This window comes from Gobius niger (assembly GCF_951799975.1).
Source record: "Gobius niger genome assembly, contig: SCAFFOLD_32, whole genome shotgun sequence".
In the NCBI taxonomy this organism is placed as follows: Eukaryota; Metazoa; Chordata; class Actinopteri; order Gobiiformes; family Gobiidae; genus Gobius; species Gobius niger.
In genome coordinates this window covers 39807-66641 of record NW_027639254.1, presented here as the reverse complement: position 1 = coordinate 66641, position 26835 = coordinate 39807, and the positions used below count along the sequence as shown (strand labels likewise).

At 45.7% G+C, this 26835-nt stretch overlaps 1 protein-coding gene across 1 annotated transcript; it reads left to right on the top strand.

The window, feature by feature from the left end:
• On the top strand, positions 1-26585 carry LOC306982682 (transcription factor Sox-6-like; the record flags this gene model as incomplete). Its single annotated transcript, XM_079583148.1, has 14 exons — positions 1-201; positions 2936-3092; positions 8898-9181; positions 13005-13073; positions 20750-20834; positions 21807-21953; positions 23113-23225; positions 23619-23687; positions 23790-23886; positions 24016-24116; positions 24499-24592; positions 25400-25567; positions 26062-26275; positions 26345-26585. The coding sequence occupies 14 exons, from the start codon at positions 1-3 to the stop codon at positions 26583-26585; spliced, it is 2040 nt and encodes a 679-aa protein (XP_079439274.1).
• Positions 26586-26835: the final 250 nt, after the last annotated feature.

Here is a 26835-nt window from a genome sequence, read left to right as displayed (position 1 = left end):
ATGTCGCTGGTTCCGTCTGAAAACCTCGTCACCTGCAGCCAATCACGGGGCGAGGAGGAGGAGCCAATCACGGCCCAGCGTTCGCCGCAGTCACGTGACCTGCTGCCAATCAGACACGAGGATTCACCGAGTCAGCCAATGAGCCGCCAGCTCTCGCCTGAGGGGGCGGGCCCGTGGGACGAGACCACGCCCACAGCTCAGGTAAGACCACGCCCACAGGTGAGTGACGTGAGAAACAGCTGTGACTCACTCATGTCTGATCTACAGTCTCTCCTGTCCTGTGGGGGGCGCTGTGACTCACTCATGTCTGATCTACAGTCTCTCCTGTCCTGTGGGGGGCGCTGTGTCTCACTCATGTCTGATCTACAGTCTCCTCTGTCCTGTGGGGGGCGCTGTGACTCACTCATGTCTGATCTACAGTCTCTCCTGTCCTGTGGGGGGCGCTGTGTCTCACTCATGTCTGATCTACAGTCTCTCCTGTCCTGTGGGGGGCGCTGTGACTCACTCATGTCTGATCTACAGTCTCTCCTGTCCTGTGGGGGGCGCTGTGACTCACTCATGTCTGATCTACAGTCTCTCCTGTCCTGTGGGGGGCGCTGTGTCTCACTCATGTCTGATCTACAGTCTCCTCTGTCCTGTGGGGGGCGCTGTGACTCACTCATGTCTGATCTACAGTCTCTCCTGTCCTGTGGGGGGCGCTGTGTCTCACTCATGTCTGATCTACAGTCTCTCCTGTCCTGTGGGGGGCGCTGTGACTCACTCATGTCTGATCTACAGTCTCTCCTGTCCTGTGGGGGGCGCTGTGACTCACTCATGTCTGATCTACAGTCTCTCCTGTCCTGTGGGGGGCGCTGTGTCTCACTCATGTCTGATCTACAGTCTCTCCTGTCCTGTGGGGGGCGCTGTGACTCACTCATGTCTGATCTACAGTCTCTCCTCTGTCCTGTGGGGGGCGCTGTGTCTCACTCATGTCTGATCTACAGTCTCTCCTGTCCTGTGGGGGGCGCTGTGACTCACTCATGTCTGATCTACAGTCTCTCCTGTCCTGTGGGGGGCGCTGTGACTCACTCATGTCTGATCTACAGTCTCCTCTGTCCTGTGGGGGGCGCTGTGACTCACTCATGTCTGATCTACAGTCTCCTCTGTCCTGTGGGGGGCGCTGTGACTCACTCATGTCTGATCTACAGTCTCTCCTCTGTCCTGTGGGGGGCGCTGTGACTCACTCATGTCTGATCTACAGTCTTTCCTGTCCTGTGGGGGGCGCTGTGACTCACTCATGTCTGATCTACAGTCTCTCCTGTCCTGTGGGGGGCGCTGTGTCTCACTCATGTCTGATCTACAGTCTCTCCTGTCCTGTGGGGGGCGCTGTGACTCACTCATGTCTGATCTACAGTCTCTCCTGTCCTGTGGGGGGCGCTGTGTCTCACTCATGTCTGATCTACAGTCTCTCCTGTCCTGTGGGGGTCGCTGTGACTCACTCATGTCTGATCTACAGTCTCTCCTCTGTCCTGTGGGGGGCGCTGTGTCTCACTCATGTCTGATCTACAGTCTCTCCTCTGTCCTGTGGGGGGCGCTGTGACTCACTCATGTCTGATCTACAGTCTCTCCTCTGTCCTGTGGGGGGCGCTGTGACTCACTCATGTCTGATCTACAGTCTCTCCTCTGTCCTGTGGGGGGCGCTGTGTCTCACTCATGTCTGATCTACAGTCTCTCCTGTCCTGTGGGGGGCGCTGTGACTCACTCATGTCTGATCTACAGTCTCTCCTGTCCTGTGGGGGGCGCTGTGACTCACTCATGTCTGATCTACAGTCTCTCCTGTCCTGTGGGGGGCGCTGTGTCTCACTCATGTCTGATCTACAGTCTCTCCTGTCCTGTGGGGGGCGCTGTGTCTCACTCATGTCTGATCTACAGTCTCCTCTGTCCTGTGGGGGGCGCTGTGACTCACTCATGTCTGATCTACAGTCTCTCCTCTGTCCTGTGGGGGGCGCTGTGACTCACTCATGTCTGATCTACAGTCTCCTCTGTCCTGTGGGGGGCGCTGTGACTCACTCATGTCTGATCTACAGTCTCTCCTGTCCTGTGGGGGGCGCTGTGACTCACTCATGTCTGATCTACAGTCTCTCCTGTCCTGTGGGGGGCGCTGTGTCTCACTCATGTCTGATCTACAGTCTCTCCTGTCCTGTGGGGGGCGCTGTGACTCACTCATGTCTGATCTACAGTCTCTCCTCTGTCCTGTGGGGGGCGCTGTGACTCACTCATGTCTGATCTACAGTCTCCTCTGTCCTGTGGGGGGCGCTGTGACTCACTCATGTCTGATCTACAGTCTCTCCTGTCCTGTGGGGGGCGCTGTGTCTCACTCATGTCTGATCTACAGTCTCTCCTGTCCTGTGGGGGGCGCTGTGTCTCACTCATGTCTGATCTACAGTCTCTCCTGTCCTGTGGGGGGCGCTGTGACTCACTCATGTCTGATCTACAGTCTCTCCTGTCCTGTGGGGGGCGCTGTGTCTCACTCATGTCTGATCTACAGTCTCTCCTGTCCTGTGGGGGGCGCTGTGTCTCACTCATGTCTGATCTACAGTCTCTCCTGTCCTGTGGGGGGCGCTGTGTCTCACTCATGTCTCATCTACAGTCTCTCCTGTCCTGTGGGGGGCGCTGTGACTCACTCATGTCTGATCTACAGTCTCTCCTGTCCTGTGGGGGGCGCTGTGACTCACTCATGTCTGATCTACAGTCTCTCCTGTCCTGTGGGGGGCGCTGTGTCTCACTCATGTCTGATCTACAGTCTCTCCTGTCCTGTGGGGGGCGCTGTGTCTCACTCATGTCTGATCTACAGTCTCTCCTGTCCTGTGGGGGGCGCTGTGTCTCACTCATGTCTGATCTACAGTCTCTCCTGTCCTGTGGGGGGCGCTGTGTCTCACTCATGTCTGATCTACAGTCTCTCCTGTCCTGTGGGGGGCGCTGTGACTCCCCCGTGGACACGCCCGCCCCGCTGTCCCCGCCCCCGGAGCGTCGCCGTGGTAACCTGAGCGAGGTGGTGGACTCTCTCACTCAGCGGAGACTGGAGGAGCTGCGGCGCCACCAGCTGGACGCCGGTGAGAGATTCATTTAAACGTTTCCTTCTTTAATTCTTCTTCACGTTTTTTCCCGTGTACTTTTAAAAGTACTGCAGTATTTCAGGGCTCAGTCTTCTCTCTCAAACCTCTCCTTCATCGAGGAGTTTGTTGGAGCTTCGTATGAATATTTAAAGGACAAACTTCCTCAAAGTGAGTCTGATCTGCCCCAGTGCATCCTGGGAGCTGGAGTCCATTTGGCCTCGGGTTAAACTCACATTAACCCTTTAATCCGTCCTCTCGCTCCTCTGCCCCGGTGCATCCTGGGAGCTGGAGTCCTGGTGCTGCTCTGGCCCCGGGCCGTCTCAGTTCAAAGACCCCCCAGGGCCCCCCCAGGACCCCCCAGCAAAGAAAAGCCCCACAGACTCGAGTCTGAATAATGGAGAAGAAAAACAAAATAACACCAGGAAACAGAGACGAGGCCAAAGACGGACCAGGTTTAGTTCAGATCAGAGAAGAAAACCTGAGCTTCATCAGGACCTAAACCTGAGCTTCATCAGGACCTAAACCTGAGCTTCATCAGGTCCTAAACCTGAGCTTCATCAGGACCTAAACCTGAGCTTCATCAGGACCTAAACCTGAGCTTCATCAGGACCTAAACCTGAGCTTCATCATCACCTAAACCTGAGCTTCATCAGGTCCTAAACCTGAGCTTCATCATCACCTAAACCTGAGCTTCATCAGGACCTAAACCTGAGCTTCATCAGGTCCTAAACCTGAGCTTCATCAGGACCTAAACCTGAGCTTCATCATCACCTAAACCTGAGCTTCATCAGGTCCTAAACCTGAGCTTCATCATCACCTAAACCTGAGCTTCATCATCACCTAAACCTGAGCTTCATCATCACCTAAACCTGAGCTTCATCAGGTCCTAAACCTGAGCTTCATCAGGTCCTAAACCTGAGCTTCATCAACACCTAAACCTGAGCTTCATCAGGTCCTAAACCTGAGCTTCATCAGGTCCTAAACCTGAGCTTCATCATCACCTAAACCTGAGCTTCATCATCACCTAAACCTGAGCTTCATCATCACCTAAACCTGAGCTTCATCATCACCTAAACCTGAGCTTCATCATCACCTAAACCTGAGCTTCATCAGGTCCTAAACCTGAGCTTCATCAGGTCCTAAACCTGAGCTTCATCAACACCTAAACCTGAGCTTCATCAGGTCCTAAACCTGAGCTTCATCATCACCTAAACCTGAGCTTCATCAGGTCCTAAACCTGAGCTTCATCAGGTCCTAAACCTGAGCTTCATCAGGTCCTAAACCTGAGCTTCATCAGGTCCTAAACCTGAGCTTCATCAGGTCCTAAACCTGAGCTTCATCAGGTCCTAAACCTGAGCTTCATCATCACCTAAACCTGAGCTTCATCAGGTCCTAAACCTGAGCTTCATCAGGACCTAAACCTGAGCTTCATCATCACCTAAACCTGAGCTTCATCAGGTCCTAAACCTGAGCTTCATCAGGTCCTAAACCTGAGCTTCATCATCACCTAAACCTGAGCTTCATCATCACCTAAACCTGAGCTTCATCAGGACCTAAACCTGAGCTTCATCAGGACCTAAACCTGAGCTTCATCAGGACCTAAACCTGAGCTTCATCAGGACCTAAACCTGAGCTTCATCATCACCTAAACCTGAGCTTCATCATCACCTAAACCTGAGCTTCATCATCACCTAAACCTGAGCTTCATCAGGTCCTAAACCTGAGCTTCATCAACACCTAAACCTGAGCTTCATCAGGTCCTAAACCTGAGCTTCATCAGGTCCTAAACCTGAGCTTCATCAGGTCCTAAACCTGAGCTTCATCAGGTCCTAAACCTGAGCTTCATCAGGTCCTAAACCTGAGCTTCATCATCACCTAAACCTGAGCTTCATCAGGACCTAAACCTGAGCTTCATCAGGTCCTAAACCTGAGCTTCATCAGGTCCTAAACCTGAGCTTCATCAGGTCCTAAACCTGAGCTTCATCATCACCTAAACCTGAGCTTCATCAGGACCTAAACCTGAGCTTCATCAGGACCTAAACCTGAGCTTCATCAGGTCCTAAACCTGAGCTTCATCAGGTCCTAAACCTGAGCTTCATCAGGTCCTAAACCTGAGCTTCATCAGGTCCTAAACCTGAGCTTCATCAGGTCCTAAACCTGAGCTTCATCAGGACCTAAACCTGAGCTTCATCAGGTCCTAAACCTGAGCTTCATCAGGTCCTAAACCTGAGCTTCATCAGGTCCTAAACCTGAGCTTCATCAGGTCCTAAACCTGAGCTTCATCAGGTCCTAAACCTGAGCTTCATCAGGACCTAAACCTGAGCTTCATCAGGACCTAAACCTGAGCTTCATCAGGTCCTAAACCTGAGCTTCATCAGGTCCTAAACCTGAGCTTCATCAGGTCCTAAACCTGAGCTTCATCAGGTCCTAAACCTGAGCTTCTTCAGGTCCTAAACCTGAGCTTCATCATCACCTAAACCTGAGCTTCATCAGGTCCTAAACCTGAGCTTCATCAGGACCTAAACCTGAGCTTCATCATCACCTAAACCTGAGCTTCATCAGGTCCTAAACCTGAGCTTCATCAGGTCCTAAACCTGAGCTTCATCAGGTCCTAAACCTGAGCTTCATCATCACCTAAACCTGAGCTTCATCATCACCTAAACCTGAGCTTCATCAGGTCCTAAACCTGAGCTTCATCAGGTCCTAAACCTGAGCTTCATCAACACCTAAACCTGAGCTTCATCATCACCTAAACCTGAGCTTCATCAGGTCCTAAACCTGAGCTTCATCATCACCTAAACCTGAGCTTCATCAGGTCCTAAACCTGAGCTTCATCAGGTCCTAAACCTGAGCTTCATCAGGACCTAAACCTGAGCTTCATCAGGACCTAAACCTGAGCTTCATCAGGTCCGAAACCTGAGCTTCATCAGGACCTAAACCTGAGCTTCATCAGGACCTAAACCTGAGCTTCATCAGGTCCGAAACCTGAGCTTCATCAGGTCCTAAACCTGAGCTTCATCAACACCTAAACCTGAGCTTCATCAGGTCCTAAACCTGAGCTTCATCATCACCTAAACCTGAGCTTCATCAGGTCCTAAACCTGAGCTTCATCAGGTCCTAAACCTGAGCTTCATCAGGTCCTAAACCTGAGCTTCATCAGGACCTAAACCTGAGCTTCATCAGGTCCTAAACCTGAGCTTCATCATCACCTAAACCTGAGCTTCATCAGGACCTAAACCTGAGCTTCATCAGGTCCTAAACCTGAGCTTCATCATCACCTAAACCTGAGCTTCATCATCACCTAAACCTGAGCTTCATCAGGACCTAAACCTGAGCTTCATCATCACCTAAACCTGAGCTTCATCATCACCTAAACCTGAGCTTCATCAGGTCCTAAACCTGAGCTTCATCAGGTCCTAAACCTGAGCTTCATCATCACCTAAACCTGAGCTTCATCATCACCTAAACCTGAGCTTCATCAGGTCCTAAACCTGAGCTTCATCAGGTCCTAAACCTGAGCTTCATCAGGTCCTAAACCTGAGCTTCATCAGGACCTAAACCTGAGCTTCATCAGGTCCTAAACCTGAGCTTCATCATCACCTAAACCTGAGCTTCATCAGGACCTAAACCTGAGCTTCATCAGGTCCTAAACCTGAGCTTCATCATCGCCTAAACCTGAGCTTCATCAGGACCTAAACCTGAGCTTCATCAGGTCCTAAACCTGAGCTTCATCATCACCTAAACCTGAGCTTCATCAGGACCTAAACCTGAGCTTCATCAGGTCCTAAACCTGAGCTTCATCAGGTCCTAAACCTGAGCTTCATCAGGTCCTAAACCTGAGCTTCATCAGGTCCTAAACCTGAGCTTCATCAGGTCCTAAACCTGAGCTTCATCAGGACCTAAACCTGAGCTTCATCATCACCTAAACCTGAGCTTCATCAGGACCTAAACCTGAGCTTCATCAGGTCCTAAACCTGAGCTTCATCAGGTCCTAAACCTGAGCTTCATCAGGTCCTAAACCTGAGCTTCATCATCACCTAAACCTGAGCTTCATCATCGCCTAAACCTGAGCTTCATCATCACCTAAACCTGAGCTTCATCAGGTCCTAAACCTGAGCTTCATCATCACCTAAACCTGAGCTTCATCATCACCTAAACCTGAGCTTCATCATCACCTAAACCTGAGCTTCATCATCACCTAAACCTGAGCTTCATCATCACCTAAACCTGAGCTTCATCATCACCTAAACCTGAGCTTCATCAGGTCCTAAACCTGAGCTTCATCAGGTCCTAAACCTGAGCTTCATCATCACCTAAACCTGAGCTTCATCAGGTCCGAAACCTGAGCTTCATCAGGACCTAAACCTGAGCTTCATCAGGTCCGAAACCTGAGCTTCATCAGGACCTAAACCTGAGCTTCATCAACACCTAAACCTGAGCTTCATCAGGTCCTAAACCTGAGCTTCATCAGGTCCTAAACCTGAGCTTCATCAGGACCTAAACCTGAGCTTCATCAGGTCCTAAACCTGAGCTTCATCATCACCTAAACCTGAGCTTCATCAGGTCCTAAACCTGAGCTTCATCAGGTCCTAAACCTGAGCTTCATCAGGACCTAAACCTGAGCTTCATCAGGTCCTAAACCTGAGCTTCATCAGGTCCTAAACCTGAGCTTCATCATCACCTAAACCTGAGCTTCATCATCACCTAAACCTGAGCTTCATCAGGACCTAAACCTGAGCTTCATCATCACCTAAACCTGAGCTTCATCAGGTCCTAAACCTGAGCTTCATCAGGTCCTAAACCTGAGCTTCATCATCACCTAAACCTGAGCTTCATCATCACCTAAACCTGAGCTTCATCAGGTCCTAAACCTGAGCTTCATCAGGTCCTAAACCTGAGCTTCATCATCACCTAAACCTGAGCTTCATCAGGTCCTAAACCTGAGCTTCATCAGGTCCTAAACCTGAGCTTCATCATCACCTAAACCTGAGCTTCATCAGGACCTAAACCTGAGCTTCATCAGGTCCTAAACCTGAGCTTCATCAGGACCTAAACCTGAGCTTCATCAGGTCCTAAACCTGAGCTTCATCAGGTCCTAAACCTGAGCTTCATCAGGTCCTAAACCTGAGCTTCATCAGGTCCTAAACCTGAGCTTCATCAGGTCCTAAACCTGAGCTTCATCAGGTCCTAAACCTGAGCTTCATCAGGACCTAAACCTGAGCTTCATCAGGTCCTAAACCTGAGCTTCATCATCACCTAAACCTGAGCTTCATCAGGACCTAAACCTGAGCTTCATCAGGACCTAAACCTGAGCTTCATCAGGTCCTAAACCTGAGCTTCATCATCACCTAAACCTGAGCTTCATCAGGACCTAAACCTGAGCTTCATCATCACCTAAACCTGAGCTTCATCAGGTCCTAAACCTGAGCTTCATCATCACCTAAACCTGAGCTTCATCAGGACCTAAACCTGAGCTTCATCATCACCTAAACCTGAGCTTCATCAGGTCCTAAACCTGAGCTTCATCATCACCTAAACCTGAGCTTCATCAGGACCTAAACCTGAGCTTCATCATCACCTAAACCTGAGCTTCATCAGGTCCTAAACCTGAGCTTCATCAGGTCCTAAACCTGAGCTTCATCAGGTCCTAAACCTGAGCTTCATCAGGTCCTAAACCTGAGTTTCATCAGGTCCTAAACCTGAGCTTCATCAGGTCCTAAACCTGAGTTTCATCATCACCTAAACCTGAGCTTCATCAGTTTCAAACATGAGGTCTTTCATAAATGTTCTTTGTCTCCTCAGGTCTGTGGGAGGAGCTTGTGGGACGGGGAGGACAGGAGGGCCGGGGCCCCGTGGGGGGGGCTGGGGGGCCCGTGGGGGGGCCCGTGGGGGGGCCCGTGGGGGGGCCCGTGGGGGGGTCTGTGGGGGGGCCCGGGGGGGCCTCACACGTGTCCTCTCTGCTGGATCAGCTCCTGGCCCTCAGGGAGCAGCTGCTTCAGTCTCAGGAGGAGCAGAAGAAAATGGCGGCGACTCAACTTCAGAGACAGAGACTGAGCTGGGACCTGGCCCGGAGCCAACAAGTACAGGTACTTCAAATACTGCAAATACTACTACTACTACTGCAGCCCGGAGCCAGCAAGTACAGGTACAAATACTGCAAATACTACTACTACTACTGCAGCCCGGAGCCAGCAAGTACAGGTACTTCAAATACTTCAAATACTACTACTACTACTACTACTACTACTACTACTGCAGCCCGGAGCCAGCAAGTACAGGTACAAATACTGCAAATACTACTACTACTACTGCAGCCCGGAGCCAGCAAGTACAGGTACAAATACTGCAAATACTACTACTACTACTACTACTACTACTACTACTACTGCAGCCCGGAGCCAGCAAGTACAGGTACAAATACTGCAAATACTACTACTACTACTACTACTGCAGCCCGGAGCCAGCAAGTACAGGTACAAATACTGCAAATACTACTACTACTACTACTGCAGCCCGGAGCCAACAAGTACAGGTACAAATACTGCAAATACTACTACTACTACTACTACTACTACTACTACTACTACTACTGCAGCCCGGAGTCAGCAAGTACAGGTACAAATACTGCAAATACTACTATTACTACTGCGGCCCGGAGCCAGCAAGTACAGGTACAAATACTGCAAATACTACTACTACTACTGCAGCCCGGAGCCAGCAAGTACAGGTACAAATACTGCAAATACTACTACTACTACTGCGGCCCGGAGCCAGCAAGTACAGGTACAAATACTGCAAATACTACTACTACTACTGCGGCCCGGAGCCAGCAAGTACAGGTACAAATACTGCAAATACTACTACTACTACTGCAGCCCGGAGCCAGCAAGTACAGGTACAAATACTGCAAATACTACTACTACTACTGCAGCCCGGAGCCAGCAAGTACAGGTACAAATACTGCAAATACTACTACTACTACTGCAGCCCGGAGCCAGCAAGTACAGGTACAAATACTGCAAATACTACTACTACTACTACTACTACTACTACTGCAGCCCGGAGCCAGCAAGTACAGGTACAAATACTGCAAATACTACTACTACTACTACTGCGGCCCGGAGCCAGCAAGTACAGGTACAAATACTGCAAATACTACTACTACTACTACTACTACTACTACTGCAGCCCGGAGCCAGCAAGTACAGGTACAAATACTGCAAATACTACTACTACTACTGCAGCCCGGAGCCAGCAAGTACAGGTACAAATACTGCAAATACTACTATTACTACTGCGGCCCGGAGCCAGCAAGTACAGGTACAAATACTGCAAATACTACTACTACTACTACTGCGGCCCGGAGCCAGCAAGTACAGGTACAAATACTGCAAATACTACTACTACTACTGCAGCCCAGAGCCAGCAAGTACAGGTACAAATACTGCAAATACTACTACTACTACTGCAGCCCGGAGCCAGCAAGTACAGGCACAAATACTGCAAATACTACTACTACTACTACTACTACTGCAGCCCGGAGCCAACAAGTACAGGTACAAATACTGCAAATACTACTACAAATACTACTACTACTACTGCAGCCCGGAGCCAGCAAGTACAGGTACAAATACTGCAAATACTACTACAAATACTACTACTACTACTGCAGCCCGGAGCCAGCAAGTACAGGTACAAATACTGCAAATACTACTACAAATACTACTACTACTACTGCAGCCAGGAGTCAGCAAGTACAGGTACAAATACTGCAAATACTACTACAAATACTACTACTACTACTGCAGCCAGGAGTCAGCAAGTACAGGTACAAATACTGCAAATACTACTACTACTACTGCAGCCCGGAGCCAACAAGTACAGGTACAAATACTGCAAATACTACTACAAATACTACTACTACTACTGCAGCCCGGAGCCAGCAAGTACAGGTACAAATACTGCAAATACTACTACAAATACTACTACTACTACTGCAGCCAGGAGTCAGCAAGTACAGGTACAAATACTGCAAATACTACTACAAATACTACTACTACTACTGCAGCCAGGAGTCAGCAAGTACAGGTACAAATACTGCAAATACTACTACTACTACTGCAGCCAGGAGTCAGCAAGTACAGGTACAAATACTGCAAATACTACTACAAATACTACTACTACTACTGCAGCCAGGAGTCAGCAAGTACAGGTACAAATACTGCAAATACTACTACAAATACTACTACTACTACTGCAGCCAGGAGTCAGCAAGTACAGGTACAAATACTGCAAATACTACTGCTACTACTACTACTACTACTACTACTACAGCCCGGAGCCAACAAGTACAGGTACAAATACTGCAAATACTACTGCTACTACTACTACTACTACTACTGCAGCCAGGAGTCAGCAAGTACAGGTACAAATACTGCAAATACTACTACTGCTACTACTACTACTACTACTGCAGCCCGGAGCCAACAAGTACAGGTACAAATACTGCAAATACTACTACTACTACTGCAGCCCGGAGCCAACAAGTACAGGTACAAATACTGCAAATACTACTACTACTACTGCAGCCCGGAGCCAACAAGTACAGGTACAAATACTGCAAATACTACTACTACTACTGCAGCCCGGAGCCAACAAGTACAGGTACAAATACTGCAAATACTACTACTACTACTGCAGCCCGGAGCCAACAAGTACAGGTACAAATACTGCAAATACTACTACTACTACTACTACTACTACTACTACTACTACTACTACTGCAGCCCGGCGCCAGCAAGTACAGGTACAAATACTACTGCAAATACTACTACTACTACTACTACTGCGGCCCGGAGCCAGCAAGTACAGGTACAAATACTGCAAATACTACTACTACTACTACTACTACTACTGCAGCCCGGAGCCAACAAGTACAGGTACAAATACTGCAAATACTACTACTACTACTACTACTACTACTACTACTACTACTACTACTACTACTACTACTACTACTGCAGCCCGGCGCCAGCAAGTACAGGTACAAATACTACTGCAAATACTACTACTACTACTACTACTACTACTGCAGCCCGGAGCCAACAAGTACAGGTACAAATACTGCAAATACTACTACTACTACTACTACTGCAGCCCAGGGCCTTTGAGTCAAAGGTCAGCCTGGGGGCGGGGTCTTTGGGTCAAAGGTCAGCCTGGGGGCGGGGTCTTTGGGTCAAAGGTCAGCCTTGGGGCGGGTCTTTGGGTCAAAGGTCAGCCTTGGGGCGGGCCTTTGGGTCAAAGGTCAGCCTGGGGGCGGGCCTTTGGGTCAAAGGTCAGCCTGGGGGCGGGCCTTTGGGTCAAAGGTCAGCCTGGGGGGCGGGGTCTTTGGGTCAAAGGTCAGCCTGGGGGGCGGGGTCTTTGGGTCAAAGGTCAGCCTGGGGGGCGGGGTCTTTGGGTCAAAGGTCAGCCTGGGGGGCGGGGTCTTTGGGTCAAAGGTCAGCCTGGGGGCGGGGCCTTTGGGTCAAAGGTCAGCCTGGGGGCGGGGCTTCTGGGTCAAAGGTCAGCCTGGGGGCGGGGCCTTTGGGTCAAAGGTCAGCCTGAGAGGCGGGGTCATTGGGTCAAAGGTCAGCCTGGGGGCGGGGTTATTGGGTCAAAGGTCAGCCTGAGGGGCGGGGTTTTGGGGTCAAAGGTCAGCCTGAGGGGCGGGGTTTTGGGGTCAAAGGTCAGCCTAGGGGGCGGGGTCTTTGGGTCAAAGGTCAGCCTGGGGGGCGGGGCCATTGGGTCAAAGGTCAGCCTGGGGGGAGGGGCCATTGGGTCAAAGGTCAGCCTGGGGGGCGGAGCCTGTGGGTTTAAAGATGATCAGTTTTAATCCTGGACAAATAAATGAAAATAAGTTTGTTTTTCCAGATCGCACGACAACAACAACAACTGATACAACAACAACACAAGATCAGCCTCTTACAGCAGCACATACAGGTACTACTACTATAGTACTACTACTACTATAATACTACTGTTACAGCAGCACATACAGGTACTACTACTATAGTACTACTACTATAATACTACTGTTACAGCAGCACATACAGGTACTACTACTATAGTACTACTACTATATACTACTGTTACAGCAGCACATACAGGTACTACTACTATAGTACTACTACTATATACTACTGTTACAGCAGCACATACAGGTACTACTACTATAGTACTATTACTACATACTACTGTTACAGCAGCACATACAGGTACTACTACTATAGTACTACTACTATATACTACTGTTACAGCAGCACATACAGGTACTACTACTATAGTACTACTATATACTACTACTGTTACAGCAGCACATACAGGTACTACTACTATAGTACTACTACATACTACTACTGTTACAGCAGCACATACAGGTACTACTACTATAGTACTACTACTATAGTACTACTACTATAGTACTACTACTACATACTACTGTTACAGCAGCACATACAGGTACTACTACTATAGTACTACTACTACATACTACTGTTACAGCAGCACATACAGGTACTACTACTATAGTACTACTATATACTACTACTGTTACAGCAGCACATACAGGTACTACTACTATAGTACTACTATATACTACTACTGTTACAGCAGCACATACAGGTACTACTACTATAGTACTACTATATACTACTACTGTTACAGCAGCACATACAGGTACTACTACTATAGTACTACTATATACTACTACTGTTACAGCAGCACATACAGGTACTACTACTATAGTACTATTACTATAGTACTACTGTTACAGCAGCACATACAGTTACTACTACTATAGTACTACTATATACTACTACTGTTACAGCAGCACATACAGGTACTACTACTATAGTACTATTACTATATACTACTGTTACAGCAGCACATACAGGTACTACTACTATAGTACTACTACTATAGTACTACTGTTACAGCAGCACATACAGGTACTACTACTATAGTACTACTACTATAGTACTACTGTTACAGCAGCACATACAGGTACTACTACTATAGTACTACTACTATAGTACTACTACTATAGTACTACTATATACTACTACTGTTACAGCAGCACATACAGGTACTACTACTATAGTACTATTATATACTACTACTGTTACAGCAGCACATACAGGTACTACTACTATAGTACTACTATATACTACTGTTACAGCAGCACATACAGGTACTACTACTATAGTACTACTATATACTACTGTTACAGCAGCACATACAGGTACTACTACTATAGTACTACTACTATAGTACTACTGTTACAGCAGCACATACAGGTACTACTACTATAGTACTACTATATACTACTGTTACAGCAGCACATACAGGTACTACTACTATAGTACTACTATATACTACTGTTACAGCAGCACATACAGGTACTACTACTATAGTACTACTACTATAGTACTATTATATACTACTACTGTTACAGCAGCACATACAGGTACTACTACTATAGTACTACTATATACTACTGTTACAGCAGCACATACAGGTACTACTACTATAGTACTACTATATACTACTACTGTTACAGCAGCACATACAGGTACTACTACTATAGTACTACTATATACTACTGTTACAGCCGCACATACAGGTACTACTACTATAGTACTACTATATACTACTACTGTTACAGCAGCACATACAGGTACTACTACTATAGTACTACTATATACTACTACTGTTACAGCAGCACATACAGGTACTACTACTATAGTACTATTATATACTACTACTGTTACAGCAGCACATACAGGTACTACTACTATAGTACTACTACTATAGTACTACTGTTACAGCAGCACATACAGGTACTACTACTATAGTACTATTATATACTACTACTGTTACAGCAGCACATACAGGTACTACTACTATAGTACTACTACTATAGTACTACTACTATAGTACTACTGTTACAGCAGCACATACAGGTACTACTACTATAGTACTACTACTATAGTACTACTATATACTACTACTGTTACAGCAGCACATACAGGTACTACTACTATAGTACTATTATATACTACTACTGTTACAGCAGCACATACAGGTACTACTACTATAGTACTACTACTATAGTACTACTACTATAGTACTACTATATACTACTACTGTTACAGCAGCACATACAGGTACTACTACTATAGTACTATTATATACTACTACTGTTGCAGCAGCACATACACGTACCACTACTATAGTACTACTGTTACAGCAGCACATACAGGTACTACTACTATAGTACTATTATATACTACTACTGTTACAGCAGCACATACAGGTACTACTACTATAGTACTACTACTATACTACTACTGTTACAGCAGCACATACAGGTACTACTACTATAGTACTACTACTATAGTACTACTGTTACAGCAGCACATACAGGTACTACTACTATAGTACTACTACTATAGTACTACTACTATAGTACTACTATATACTACTACTGTTACAGCAGCACATACAGGTACTACTACTATAGTACTACTATATACTACTACTGTTACAGCAGCACATACAGGTACTACTACTATAGTACTACTACTATAGTACTACTACTATAGTACTACTATATACTACTACTGTTACAGCAGCACATACAGGTACTACTACTATAGTACTACTACTATAGTACTACTGTTACAGCAGCACATACAGGTACTACTACTATAGTACTATTATATACTACTACTGTTACAGCAGCACATACAGGTACTACTACTATAGTACTATTATATACTACTACTGTTACAGCAGCACATACAGGTACTACTACTATAGTACTACTATATACTACTGTTACAGCAGCACATACAGGTACTACTACTATAGTACTACTACTATAGTACTACTGTTACAGCAGCACATACAGGTACTACTACTATAGTACTACTACTATAGTACTACTGTTACAGCAGCACATACAGGTACTACTACTATAGTACTATTATATACTACTACTGTTACAGCAGCACATACAGGTACTACTACTATAGTACTATTATATACTACTACTGTTACAGCAGCACATACAGGTACTACTACTATAGTACTACTATATACTACTACTGTTACAGCAGCACATACAGGTACTACTACTATAGTACTACTATATACTACTGTTACAGCAGCACATACAGGTACTACTACTATAGTACTACTATATACTACTACTGTTACAGCAGCACATACAGGTACTACTACTATAGTACTACTACTATATACCACTGTTACAGCAGCACATACAGGTACTACTACTATAGTACTATTACTACATACTACTGTTACAGCAGCACATACAGGTACTACTACTATAGTACTACTACTATAGTACTACTGTTACAGCAGCACATACAGGTACTACTACTATAGTACTACTATATACTACTACTGTTACAGCAGCACATACAGGTACTACTACTATAGTACTACTACTATACTACTACTGTTACAGCAGCACATACAGGTACTACTACTATAGTACTACTACTATAGTACTACTGTTACAGCAGCACATACAGGTACTACTACTATAGTACTACTACTATAGTACTACTACTATAGTACTACTATATACTACTACTGTTACAGCAGCACATACAGGTACTACTACTATAGTACTACTATATACTACTACTGTTACAGCAGCACATACAGGTACTACTACTATAGTACTACTACTATAGTACTACTACTATAGTACTACTATATACTACTACTGTTACAGCAGCACATACAGGTACTACTACTATAGTACTACTACTATAGTACTACTGTTACAGCAGCACATACAGGTACTACTACTATAGTACTATTATATACTACTACTGTTACAGCAGCACATACAGGTACTACTACTATAGTACTATTATATACTACTACTGTTACAGCAGCACATACAGGTACTACTACTATAGTACTACTACTATAGTACTACTACTATAGTACTACTGTTACAGCAGCACATACAGGTACTACTACTATAGTACTATTATATACTACTACTGTTACAGCAGCACATACAGGTACTACTACTATAGTACTACTATATACTACTGTTACAGCAGCACATACAGGTACTACTACTATAGTACTACTACTATATACTACTGTTACAGCAGCACATACAGGTACTACTACTATAGTACTACTATATACTACTACTGTTACAGCAGCACATACAGGTACTACTACTATAGTACTATTACTACATACTACTGTTACAGCAGCACATACAGGTACTACTACTATAGTACTACTATATACTACTACTGTTACAGCAGCACATACAGGTACTACTACTATAGTACTATTACTATATACTACTGTTACAGCAGCACATACAGGTACTACTACTATAGTACTACTATATACTACTACTGTTACAGCAGCACATACAGGTACTACTACTATAGTACTATTACTATATACTACTGTTACAGCAGCACATACAGGTACTACTACTATAGTACTACTACTATAGTACTACTGTTACAGCAGCACATACAGTTACTACTACTATAGTACTATTACTACATACTACTGTTACAGCAGCACATACAGGTACTACTACTATAGTACTATTATATACTACTACTGTTACAGCAGCACATACAGGTACTACTACTATAGTACTATTATATACTACTACTGTTACAGCAGCACATACAGGTACTACTACTATAGTACTATTACTATAGTACTACTACTATAATACTACTGTTACAGCAGCACATACAGGTACTACTACTATAGTACTACTACTATATACTACTGTTACAGCAGCACATACAGGTACTACTACTATAGTACTATTACTACATACTACTGTTACAGCAGCACATACAGGTACTACTACTATAGTACTATTACTATATACTACTGTTACAGCAGCACATACAGGTACTACTACTATAGTACTATTATATACTACTACTGTTACAGCAGCACATACAGGTACTACTACTATAGTACTATTACTATAGTACTATTACTATAATACTACTGTTACAGCAGCACATACAGGTACTACTACTATAGTACTACTACTATATACTACTGTTACAGCAGCACATACAGGTACTACTACTATAGTACTATTACTACATACTACTGTTACAGCAGCACATACAGGTACTACTACTATAGTACTACTATATACTACTGTTACAGCAGCACATACAGGTACTACTACTATAGTACTATTACTATAGTACTACTACTATAATACTACTGTTACAGCAGCACTTACAGGTACTACTACTATAGTACTACTACTGTAGTACTATTACTATAGTACTACTTTTACAGCAGCACATACAGGTACTACTACTGTAGTACTATTACTACATACTACTGTTACAGCAGCACATACAGGTACTACTACTATAGTACTACTACTGTAGTACTATTACTATAGTACTACTTTTACAGCAGCACATACAGGTACTACTACTATAGTACTACTACTGTAGTACTATTACTATAGTACTACTTTTACAGCAGCACTTACAGGTACTACTACTATAGTACTATTACTACATACTACTGTTACAGCAGCACATACAGGTACTACTACTATAGTACTACTACTGTAGTACTATTACTATAGTACTACTTTTACAGCAGCACATACAGGTACTACTACTGTAGTACTATTACTACAATACTATTGTTACAGCAGCACATACAGGTACTACTACTATAGTACTACTACTGTAGTACTATTACTATAGTACTACTTTTACAGCAGCACATACAGGTACTACTACTGTAGTACTATTACTACAATACTATTGTTACAGCAGCACATACAGGTACTACTACTATAGTACTACTACTGTAGTACTATTACTATAGTACTACTTTTACAGCAGCACATACAGGTACTACTACTGTAGTACTATTACTACAATACTATTGTTACAGCAGCACATACAGGTACTACTACTATAGTACTACTACTGTAGTACTATTACTATAGTACTACTTTTACAGCAGCACATACAGGTACTACTACTGTAGTACTATTACTACATACTACTGTTACAGCAGCACATACAGGTACTACTACTATAGTACTACTACTGTAGTACTATTACTATAGTACTACTTTTACAGCAGCACATACAGGTACTACTACTATAGTACTACTACTGTAGTACTATTACTATAGTACTACTTTTACAGCAGCACTTACAGGTACTACTACTATAGTACTATTACTACATACTACTGTTACAGCAGCACATACAGGTACTACTACTATAGTACTACTACTGTAGTACTATTACTATAGTACTACTGTTACAGCAGCACATACAGGTACTACTACTATAGTACTATTACTATAGTACTACTATATACTACTACTGTTACAGCAGCACATACAGGTACTACTACTATAGTACTATTACTATAGTACTACTATATACTACTACTGTTACAGCAGCACATACAGGTACTACTGTGCTATTATATTATTTGTGCTACCACTAAAACATGTACAATAGGTTCCCCTCTGGGCCCTGTTAAAGGAACAGGCACCGTTTTTCCACACTGAGATATGTTCTTACCTGAGCTGTGACGAGTTCTTTAGGACCTGTCTGATCTTCAGTCACGTAAACACAGCGCAGACGGCGTTAGCATTTAGCCTCTCCCTCTCTCCTCTATAGCTCCAAAACAGGTCAAGATAGAAGCTACCAAGCTCTTCCACGTTTTCCCTGTTTAAATATGGTTACGTGAAGTGTTCCACTACAAAGTATAAGTACACAAAATTAAATTAAAGCAGCTAAAGCAGCTAAAGGAGCTAAAGCAGCTAAAGCAGCTAAAGGAGCTAAAGGAGCTAAAGCAGCTAAAGCAGCTAAAGGAGCTAAAGCAGCTAAAGCAGCTAAAGGAGCTAAAGGAGCTAAAGGAGCTAAAGCAGCTAAAGCAGCTAAAGGAGCTAAAGCAGCTAAAGCAGCTAAAGGAGCTAAAGGAGCTAAAGGAGCTAAAGGAGCTAAAGCAGCTAAAGCAGCTAAAGGAGCTAAAGCAGCCAAAGCAGCTAAAGCAGCTAAAGGAGCTAAAGGAGCTAAAGGAGCTAAAGGAGCTAAAGCAGCTAAAGGAGCTAAAGGAGCTAAAGCAGCTAAAGGAGCTAAAGCAGCTAAAGCAGCTAAAGGAGCTAAAGGAGCTAAAGGAGCTAAAAGTGAAGATTACTGTGCGGATGCCGAACTACTCCTGGTATTATTACGCCTTACAATATAGTCCCCCCTTTTATCCGCTAAGAAAATCCACATTGTTTAATTGTGTGTAATTATACTTTGTAGTGGAACACTTCACGTAACCATATTTAAATAGGGAAAACGTGGAAGAGCTCGGTAGCTTCTATCTTGACCTGTTTTGGAGCTATAGAGGAGAGAGGGAGAGGCTAAATGCTAACGCCGTCTGCGCTGTGTTTACGTGACTGAAGATCAGACAGGTCCTAAAGAACTCGTCACAGCTCAGGTAAGAACATATCTCAGTGTGGAAAAACACTGGCCTGTTCCTTTAAAGAGATTGTCCTGTTAAATAAAAGTTAAATAATTGTGATTCTGTTTCAGGGTCACATGACTCCTCTGATGATCCCCCTGTTTCCTCCAGAACAGCGCCCCCTGCAGCCTGTCCTGCCACACTACAGCCCGAGCGGTCAGTCCCACAGCCACACAGGGCCAGCAGGTGGCGCTCTATAAACACCAGGCTATAACCACACAGGGCCAGCAGGTGGCGCTCTGTAAACACCAGGCTATAACCACACAGGGCCAGCAGGTGGCGCTCTATAAACACCAGGCTATAACCACACAGGGCCAGGTTTAAACTCATGAGTCACGAAGATCCTGAGGGATTCTGGACCTGGGTTCAGGGCGTCGTGTTCAGGGCGTCGTGTTCAGGGCGTCGTGTTCAGGGCGTCGTGTTCAGACCGGCGTGTTCAGACCGGCGTGTTCAGGGTGGTGTGTTCAGGGCGGCGTGTTCAGGGCGGCGTGTTCAGGGCGGCGTGTTCAGGGCCGGCTCCTGCTGCGGCGTCAGGACCAAACCCCGTTTCCAGGACGACCTTCCCAACATGGCCTCCCCTTCACCGAGCGCAGACCGGCTCCGGGGCCGCGGGGACGTTCACTGAAGTGGTTTATAAATACACATGAATCTGTCTGAGCGGCAGAGCGGACCTGGGGGGGGGGGGCAAACCCGGGGGGGTCAGGCCAGATTAAAGTCGACTTTATAATCAGTTTAACATTTATATATGATGTTTATTTCATGTAAAAGGCATAATGTAGAATAATCGTATCTCGTACCCCGGTGTTTATCTGTTTGTTTCGTGTTTGACCTTCCCAACATGGCCGCCTCGGTCTCTGAGCGGCGGGAGGCGTTTCCGCTCGGACGCACTCGGCTCAAATACATCCAGTTTCCATTAGTGAGGCTGTTATTACGGGTCAGACGCAGACGGAGGGGAGGGTCCGGAGGCAATTCTATTATCACAAACGTTCTTCATGTCAGACAAAGAAACACACAAACAAACAAAGAAACAAAGAAACACACAAACAAACAAACAAACAAACAAGGAGACATTTTTCCAGATCTGGGTTTATTTCAGTGAGTGGATTAAAGACCAGTTCTGTTTTCCAGGAGAACACTTCCCCATGCACTTTGTCCCCTCCTCCCTGACCGCAGGACTCCGCCCCCTTCACATCCAGGTGAGAAAACTCCGCCCCCTTCCCGTACAGGTGAGAAAAGTCTGTGTTCATTATTTAGATGATTGTTGTTGCTCTGGAGGTGAAGGACCAGCCGGAGCTTCTTAGAAAGTGTGAGTCTCCCACTATCCGTCCCAGAGCATGGGTTCAGCTAAAGCCCCTCCAGCCGCCGGGGTCGCCTATGCCCTGGTTGTTTGGGGCAGGTTTGCAGTGGAAGCTCCTCACGGCTGTTCTCTGAGAGGCTGCAGGACAAGTGTTTCCTTTGTCACATGACTGGCGGCGCCCTCTGCTGGACCAACGCCTCAGTTACACCGGGGCAACATTAGCATTATTAGCAACATTAGCATCATTAGCATCATTAGCAACATTAGCAAAATTAGCAACTATAGCAAAATTAGCAACACTAGCATCATTAGCAACATTAGCATAATTAGCAACATTAGCAAAATTAGAAAAATTAGAAAAATTAGCAACTATAGCAACATTAGCAACATTAGCAAAATTAGCAACTATAGCAACATTAGCAACAATAGCAACATTAGCAACAATAGCAACATTAGCATCATTAGCAACATTAGCATAATTAGCAACAACGGCAACATTAGCAACTATAGCAACATTAGCAACATTAGCACAATTAGCAACTATAGCAACATTAACAACATTAGCAAAATTAGCAAAATTAGCAACTATAGCAACATTAGCAACATTAGCATCATTAGCAACATTAGCATAATTAGCAACAACGGCAACATTAGCAACTATAGCAACATTAACAACATTAGCAAAATTAGCAAAATTAGCAACTATAGCAACATTAGCAACAATAGCAACATTAGCAACAATAGCAACATTAGCAACATTAGCAACAGTAGCAACATTAGCAACAATAGCAACATTAGCAACATTAGCAACATTAGCAACATTAGCAACAGTAGCAACATTAGCAACAATAGCAACATTAGCAACATTAGCAACATTAGCAACATTAGCAACATTAGCTGGAGCTTCTTAGAAAGTGAGTCTCTAGTTTCCCACTTTCCGTCCCAGAGCATGGGTTCAGCTGAAGCCCCTCCAGCCGCCGTGGTCGCCTATGCCCTGGTTGTTTGGGGCGGGTTTGCAGTGGAAGCTCCTCACGCAGACCTGGGAATGTGCAGAGTTCTGTTCTGTGGATGTTCTGGCTCCAAGTGTCCCTGGGGGAGGACGAGTATTGATGATCTGACGGACGGGTCTGGACGGAGTGATGGTCAGGAGTGATGGTCAGGAGCGGCGTCAGGAGCAGAGTCAGGAGCGGCGTCAGGAGCAGAGTCAGGAGCGGCGTCAGGAGCGGAGTCAGAGCCCTCGGGACCTGAGCGTCTGAAACGGTCCACTCAGGCTCACTTCGTTCCTAAATAGATCCATAGCTTCTGCAGCTGCACGAGGAACCTTGACAGTGTGCATCTGCAGGAGGCCCTGAAAACCCCTGAATGACGTCACATGACTGGCGGAGCCCTCTGCTGGACCAACGCCGCAGTTACACCAGGGCCCTATGACTCCGCCCACTCTGTTGCTATAGTAACGGTATATCATGTTGTCCTGAGTCCGAACGTTCAGAGGGATTTATACTTATCTGAGAACTGAAACTGTCTCTGAGTTTGGACAAACATCACCGAAGTCTAGGATCCGTCGTCCGTACCGGGTTCTCCAGAGGCTTCGTCAGTAACTCAGTCCTGCTCAGTCTCTTTTATAATCATCTGTTCTCCTGCAGTGGTACGCGGCGGCCTCTGACCTGTCGCCCCCTGCTGCTGTGAAGAGGGAGCGCAGTCCGAACGCTCAGGTACGACTGAGACCTGAGACCTGGTCCTGGTCCTGGTCCTGGTCCTGGTCCTGGACCTGGACCTGGTTCTGGTTTAGACTCAGACTCTTCACTTTGTTTCAGGACGAGCCGCTGAACCTCACGTCTCGAGCCAAAGGTCTGACCCGAGTCCGGACCAGTCCAGACCGGACCCAGTGCCGAGGTCAGTCCCGACGCCCGGGTTAGTCCTGGGTTAGACCTGGTTTAGACCTGGTTCAGTCCTGGTTTAGACCTGGTTCAGTCCTGGTTTAGACCTGGTTCAGTCCTGGTTTAGACCTGGTTCAGTCCTGGTTTCCCTTTGTCTCCTCAGATCTGCTCCAGAGCCCGGCTTGGACTCGAGACCCAGTCTGTCCAGGACCTCACAGTCTGGACTCCAGAGTGAACCTCCTCGGCCTCAAGGACAGTGACCAGGTACAGACCCAGACCCAGGTACAGACCCAGGTACAGACCCAGACCCAGGTACAGACCCAGACTCTGTTCCAGGTGTTTAGTCCTTACTGTGTCTGTTCCAGGTGTTTTGTCCTTACTCTGTGTCTGTTCCAGGTGTTAAGTCCTTACTCTGTGTCTGCTCCAGGTGTTTAGTCCTTACTCTGTGTCTGCTCCAGGTGTTTAGTCCTTACTCTGTGTCTGTTCCAGGTGTTAAGTCCTTACTCTGTGTCTGCTCCAGGTGTTTAGTCCTTACTCTGTGACTGTTTCCAGGTGTTTAGTCCTTACTCTGTGACTGTTTCCAGGTGTTTAGTCCTTACTCTGTGTCTGCTCCAGGTGTTTAGTCCTTACTCTGTGTCTGTTTCAGAGGCTTCACTCGGCGGCGCTGAGTCGGGTCAAACTGGGACCAGAGTCCAGACGGATCCACAGAGTCCTGGAGCTCAGCCCTGAGGACCTGGACAGTACGGACTTTACTCGGACTCAGACAAGCTTTTTATATTTGTAGAGAGAATGTAGAGACAGTCACATCAGTGTGAAGCTCCTGAAGCATCATTAGCAACATTAGCATCATTAGCAACATTAGCATCATTAGCAACTTTAGCATCATTAGCAACTTTAGCATAATTAGCATAATTAGCAACATTAGCATTATTAGCAACATTAGCATCATTAGCATCATTAGCATAATTAGCATAATTAGCATAATTAGCATCATTAGCAACATTAGCATCATTAGCAACATTAGGATCATTAGCAACATTAGCATCATTAGCATCATTAGCATCATTAGCAACATTAGCAACATTAGCATCATTAGCAACATTAGCATCATTAGCATCATTAGCAACATTGGCATCATTAGCATCATTAGCAACATTAGCATAATTAGCATCATTAGAAACATTAGCATTATTAGCAACATTAGCAACATTAGCATCATTAGCATCATTAGCAACATTAGCATCATTAGCATCATTAGCAACATTGGCATCATTAGCATCATTAGCAACATTAGCATAATTAGCATCATTAGAAACATTAGCATTATTAGCAACATTAGCAACATTAGCAACATTAGCAACATTAGCATCATTAGCAACATTAGCATCATTAGGAACATTAGCAACATTAGCATCATTAGCAACATTAGCGTCATTAGCATCATTAGCAACATTAGCATCATTAGCAACATTAGCATCATTAGCAACATTAGCAACATTAGCGTCATTAGCAACATTAGCATAATTAGTGTTCTCATGTTCCTGTAGGGGGCGCTGTGTCCTCGGCGCGTATCTTCAGAGACAGATCCAGGATCAGTTCGGAGCCGCACATCAAACGTCCCATGAACGCGTTCATGATCTGGGCCAAAGACGAGAGACGCCTCATCCTGCAGAGCTTCCCCGACATGCACAACTCCAACATATCCAAGATCCTAGGTACTTTTACTGTAGTACTACTGCAGTACTACTACAATACTCCTGCAGAGCTTCCCCAACATGCACAACTCCAACATCTCCAAGATCCTAGGTACTTTTACTGTAGTACTACTGCAATACTCCTGCAGAGCTTCCCCGACATGCACAACTCCAACATCTCCAAGATCCTAGGTACTTTTACTGTAGTACTACTGCAATACTACTGCAGAGCTTCACCGACATGCACAACTCCAACATATACAAGATCCTAGGTACTTTTACTGTAGTACTACTGCAGTACTACTACAATACTCCTGCAGAGCTTCCCCGACATGCACAACTCCAACATCTCCAAGATCCTAGGTACTTTTACTGTAGTACTACTGCAGTACTGCTACAATACTACTACTACTACCTTCACAAAAAGATCTCCACAAACGTACAGGGCACTAGGACCAGTGTGGCACTAATGCGGGAGGCGCTGTTGCCATAGTAACCTGTACCCCCCCCCGCAGGCTCGCGCTGGAAGGCCATGTCGAACCAGCAGAAGGCGCCGTTCTACGAGGAGCAGGCGCGCCTCAGTAAGATGCACCTGGAGAAATATCCCGACTACAGGTACAGGCCCCGCCCCAAACGCACCTGCGTCCTGGAGGGGCGGAGACTGCGCATCGGCGAGTACAAGGCGCTGCTGAGGAGGCGGAGACTGGAGCGGCGAGCCTTTCACCTCGGGTACGAGACCACAGTGTAAAAGATACACTCTGCTTGTAACAACTGACTCCTCCCACTTTGTGTCTCCAGGCCCCTCCCTTACGTCTCCATGGCGACCAGCGCTAACGTTAGCCTCGTTAGCAGCAGCAGCGACGCCAGCGTTTACTCAGAGATGAACGAGACGACGACACAGAACAACGCCCCCGTGACCTGCTCCAGCACGGTCCACAGCCCCGCCCACAGCCCCGCCCCCACACTGCCCAGCCCCGCCCCCTCACTGCCCAGCCCCGCCCCCTCACCCGAGGACACGCAGCGTTACAGGAAGTGCTGATAAAAACTACAAAGTGACGAGGCTTCTGTTTATGCTAACTTCCTGTTAGCCGCTGAAGGGAAACCACCACTTCCTGTCCACGTTCATAAGAACATTTGAAATAACATCATTGCTTTATAAAAAGATGCAGATGGTGGCGCTGTTTCACCACATGTTACTGCTCATTTATTTATGTTTTTGGATCCACTTTATCGTCCCTGATAAATAAACTGAATAAAGAACTGGTGATGTTTAATGGAAACCAAACGGA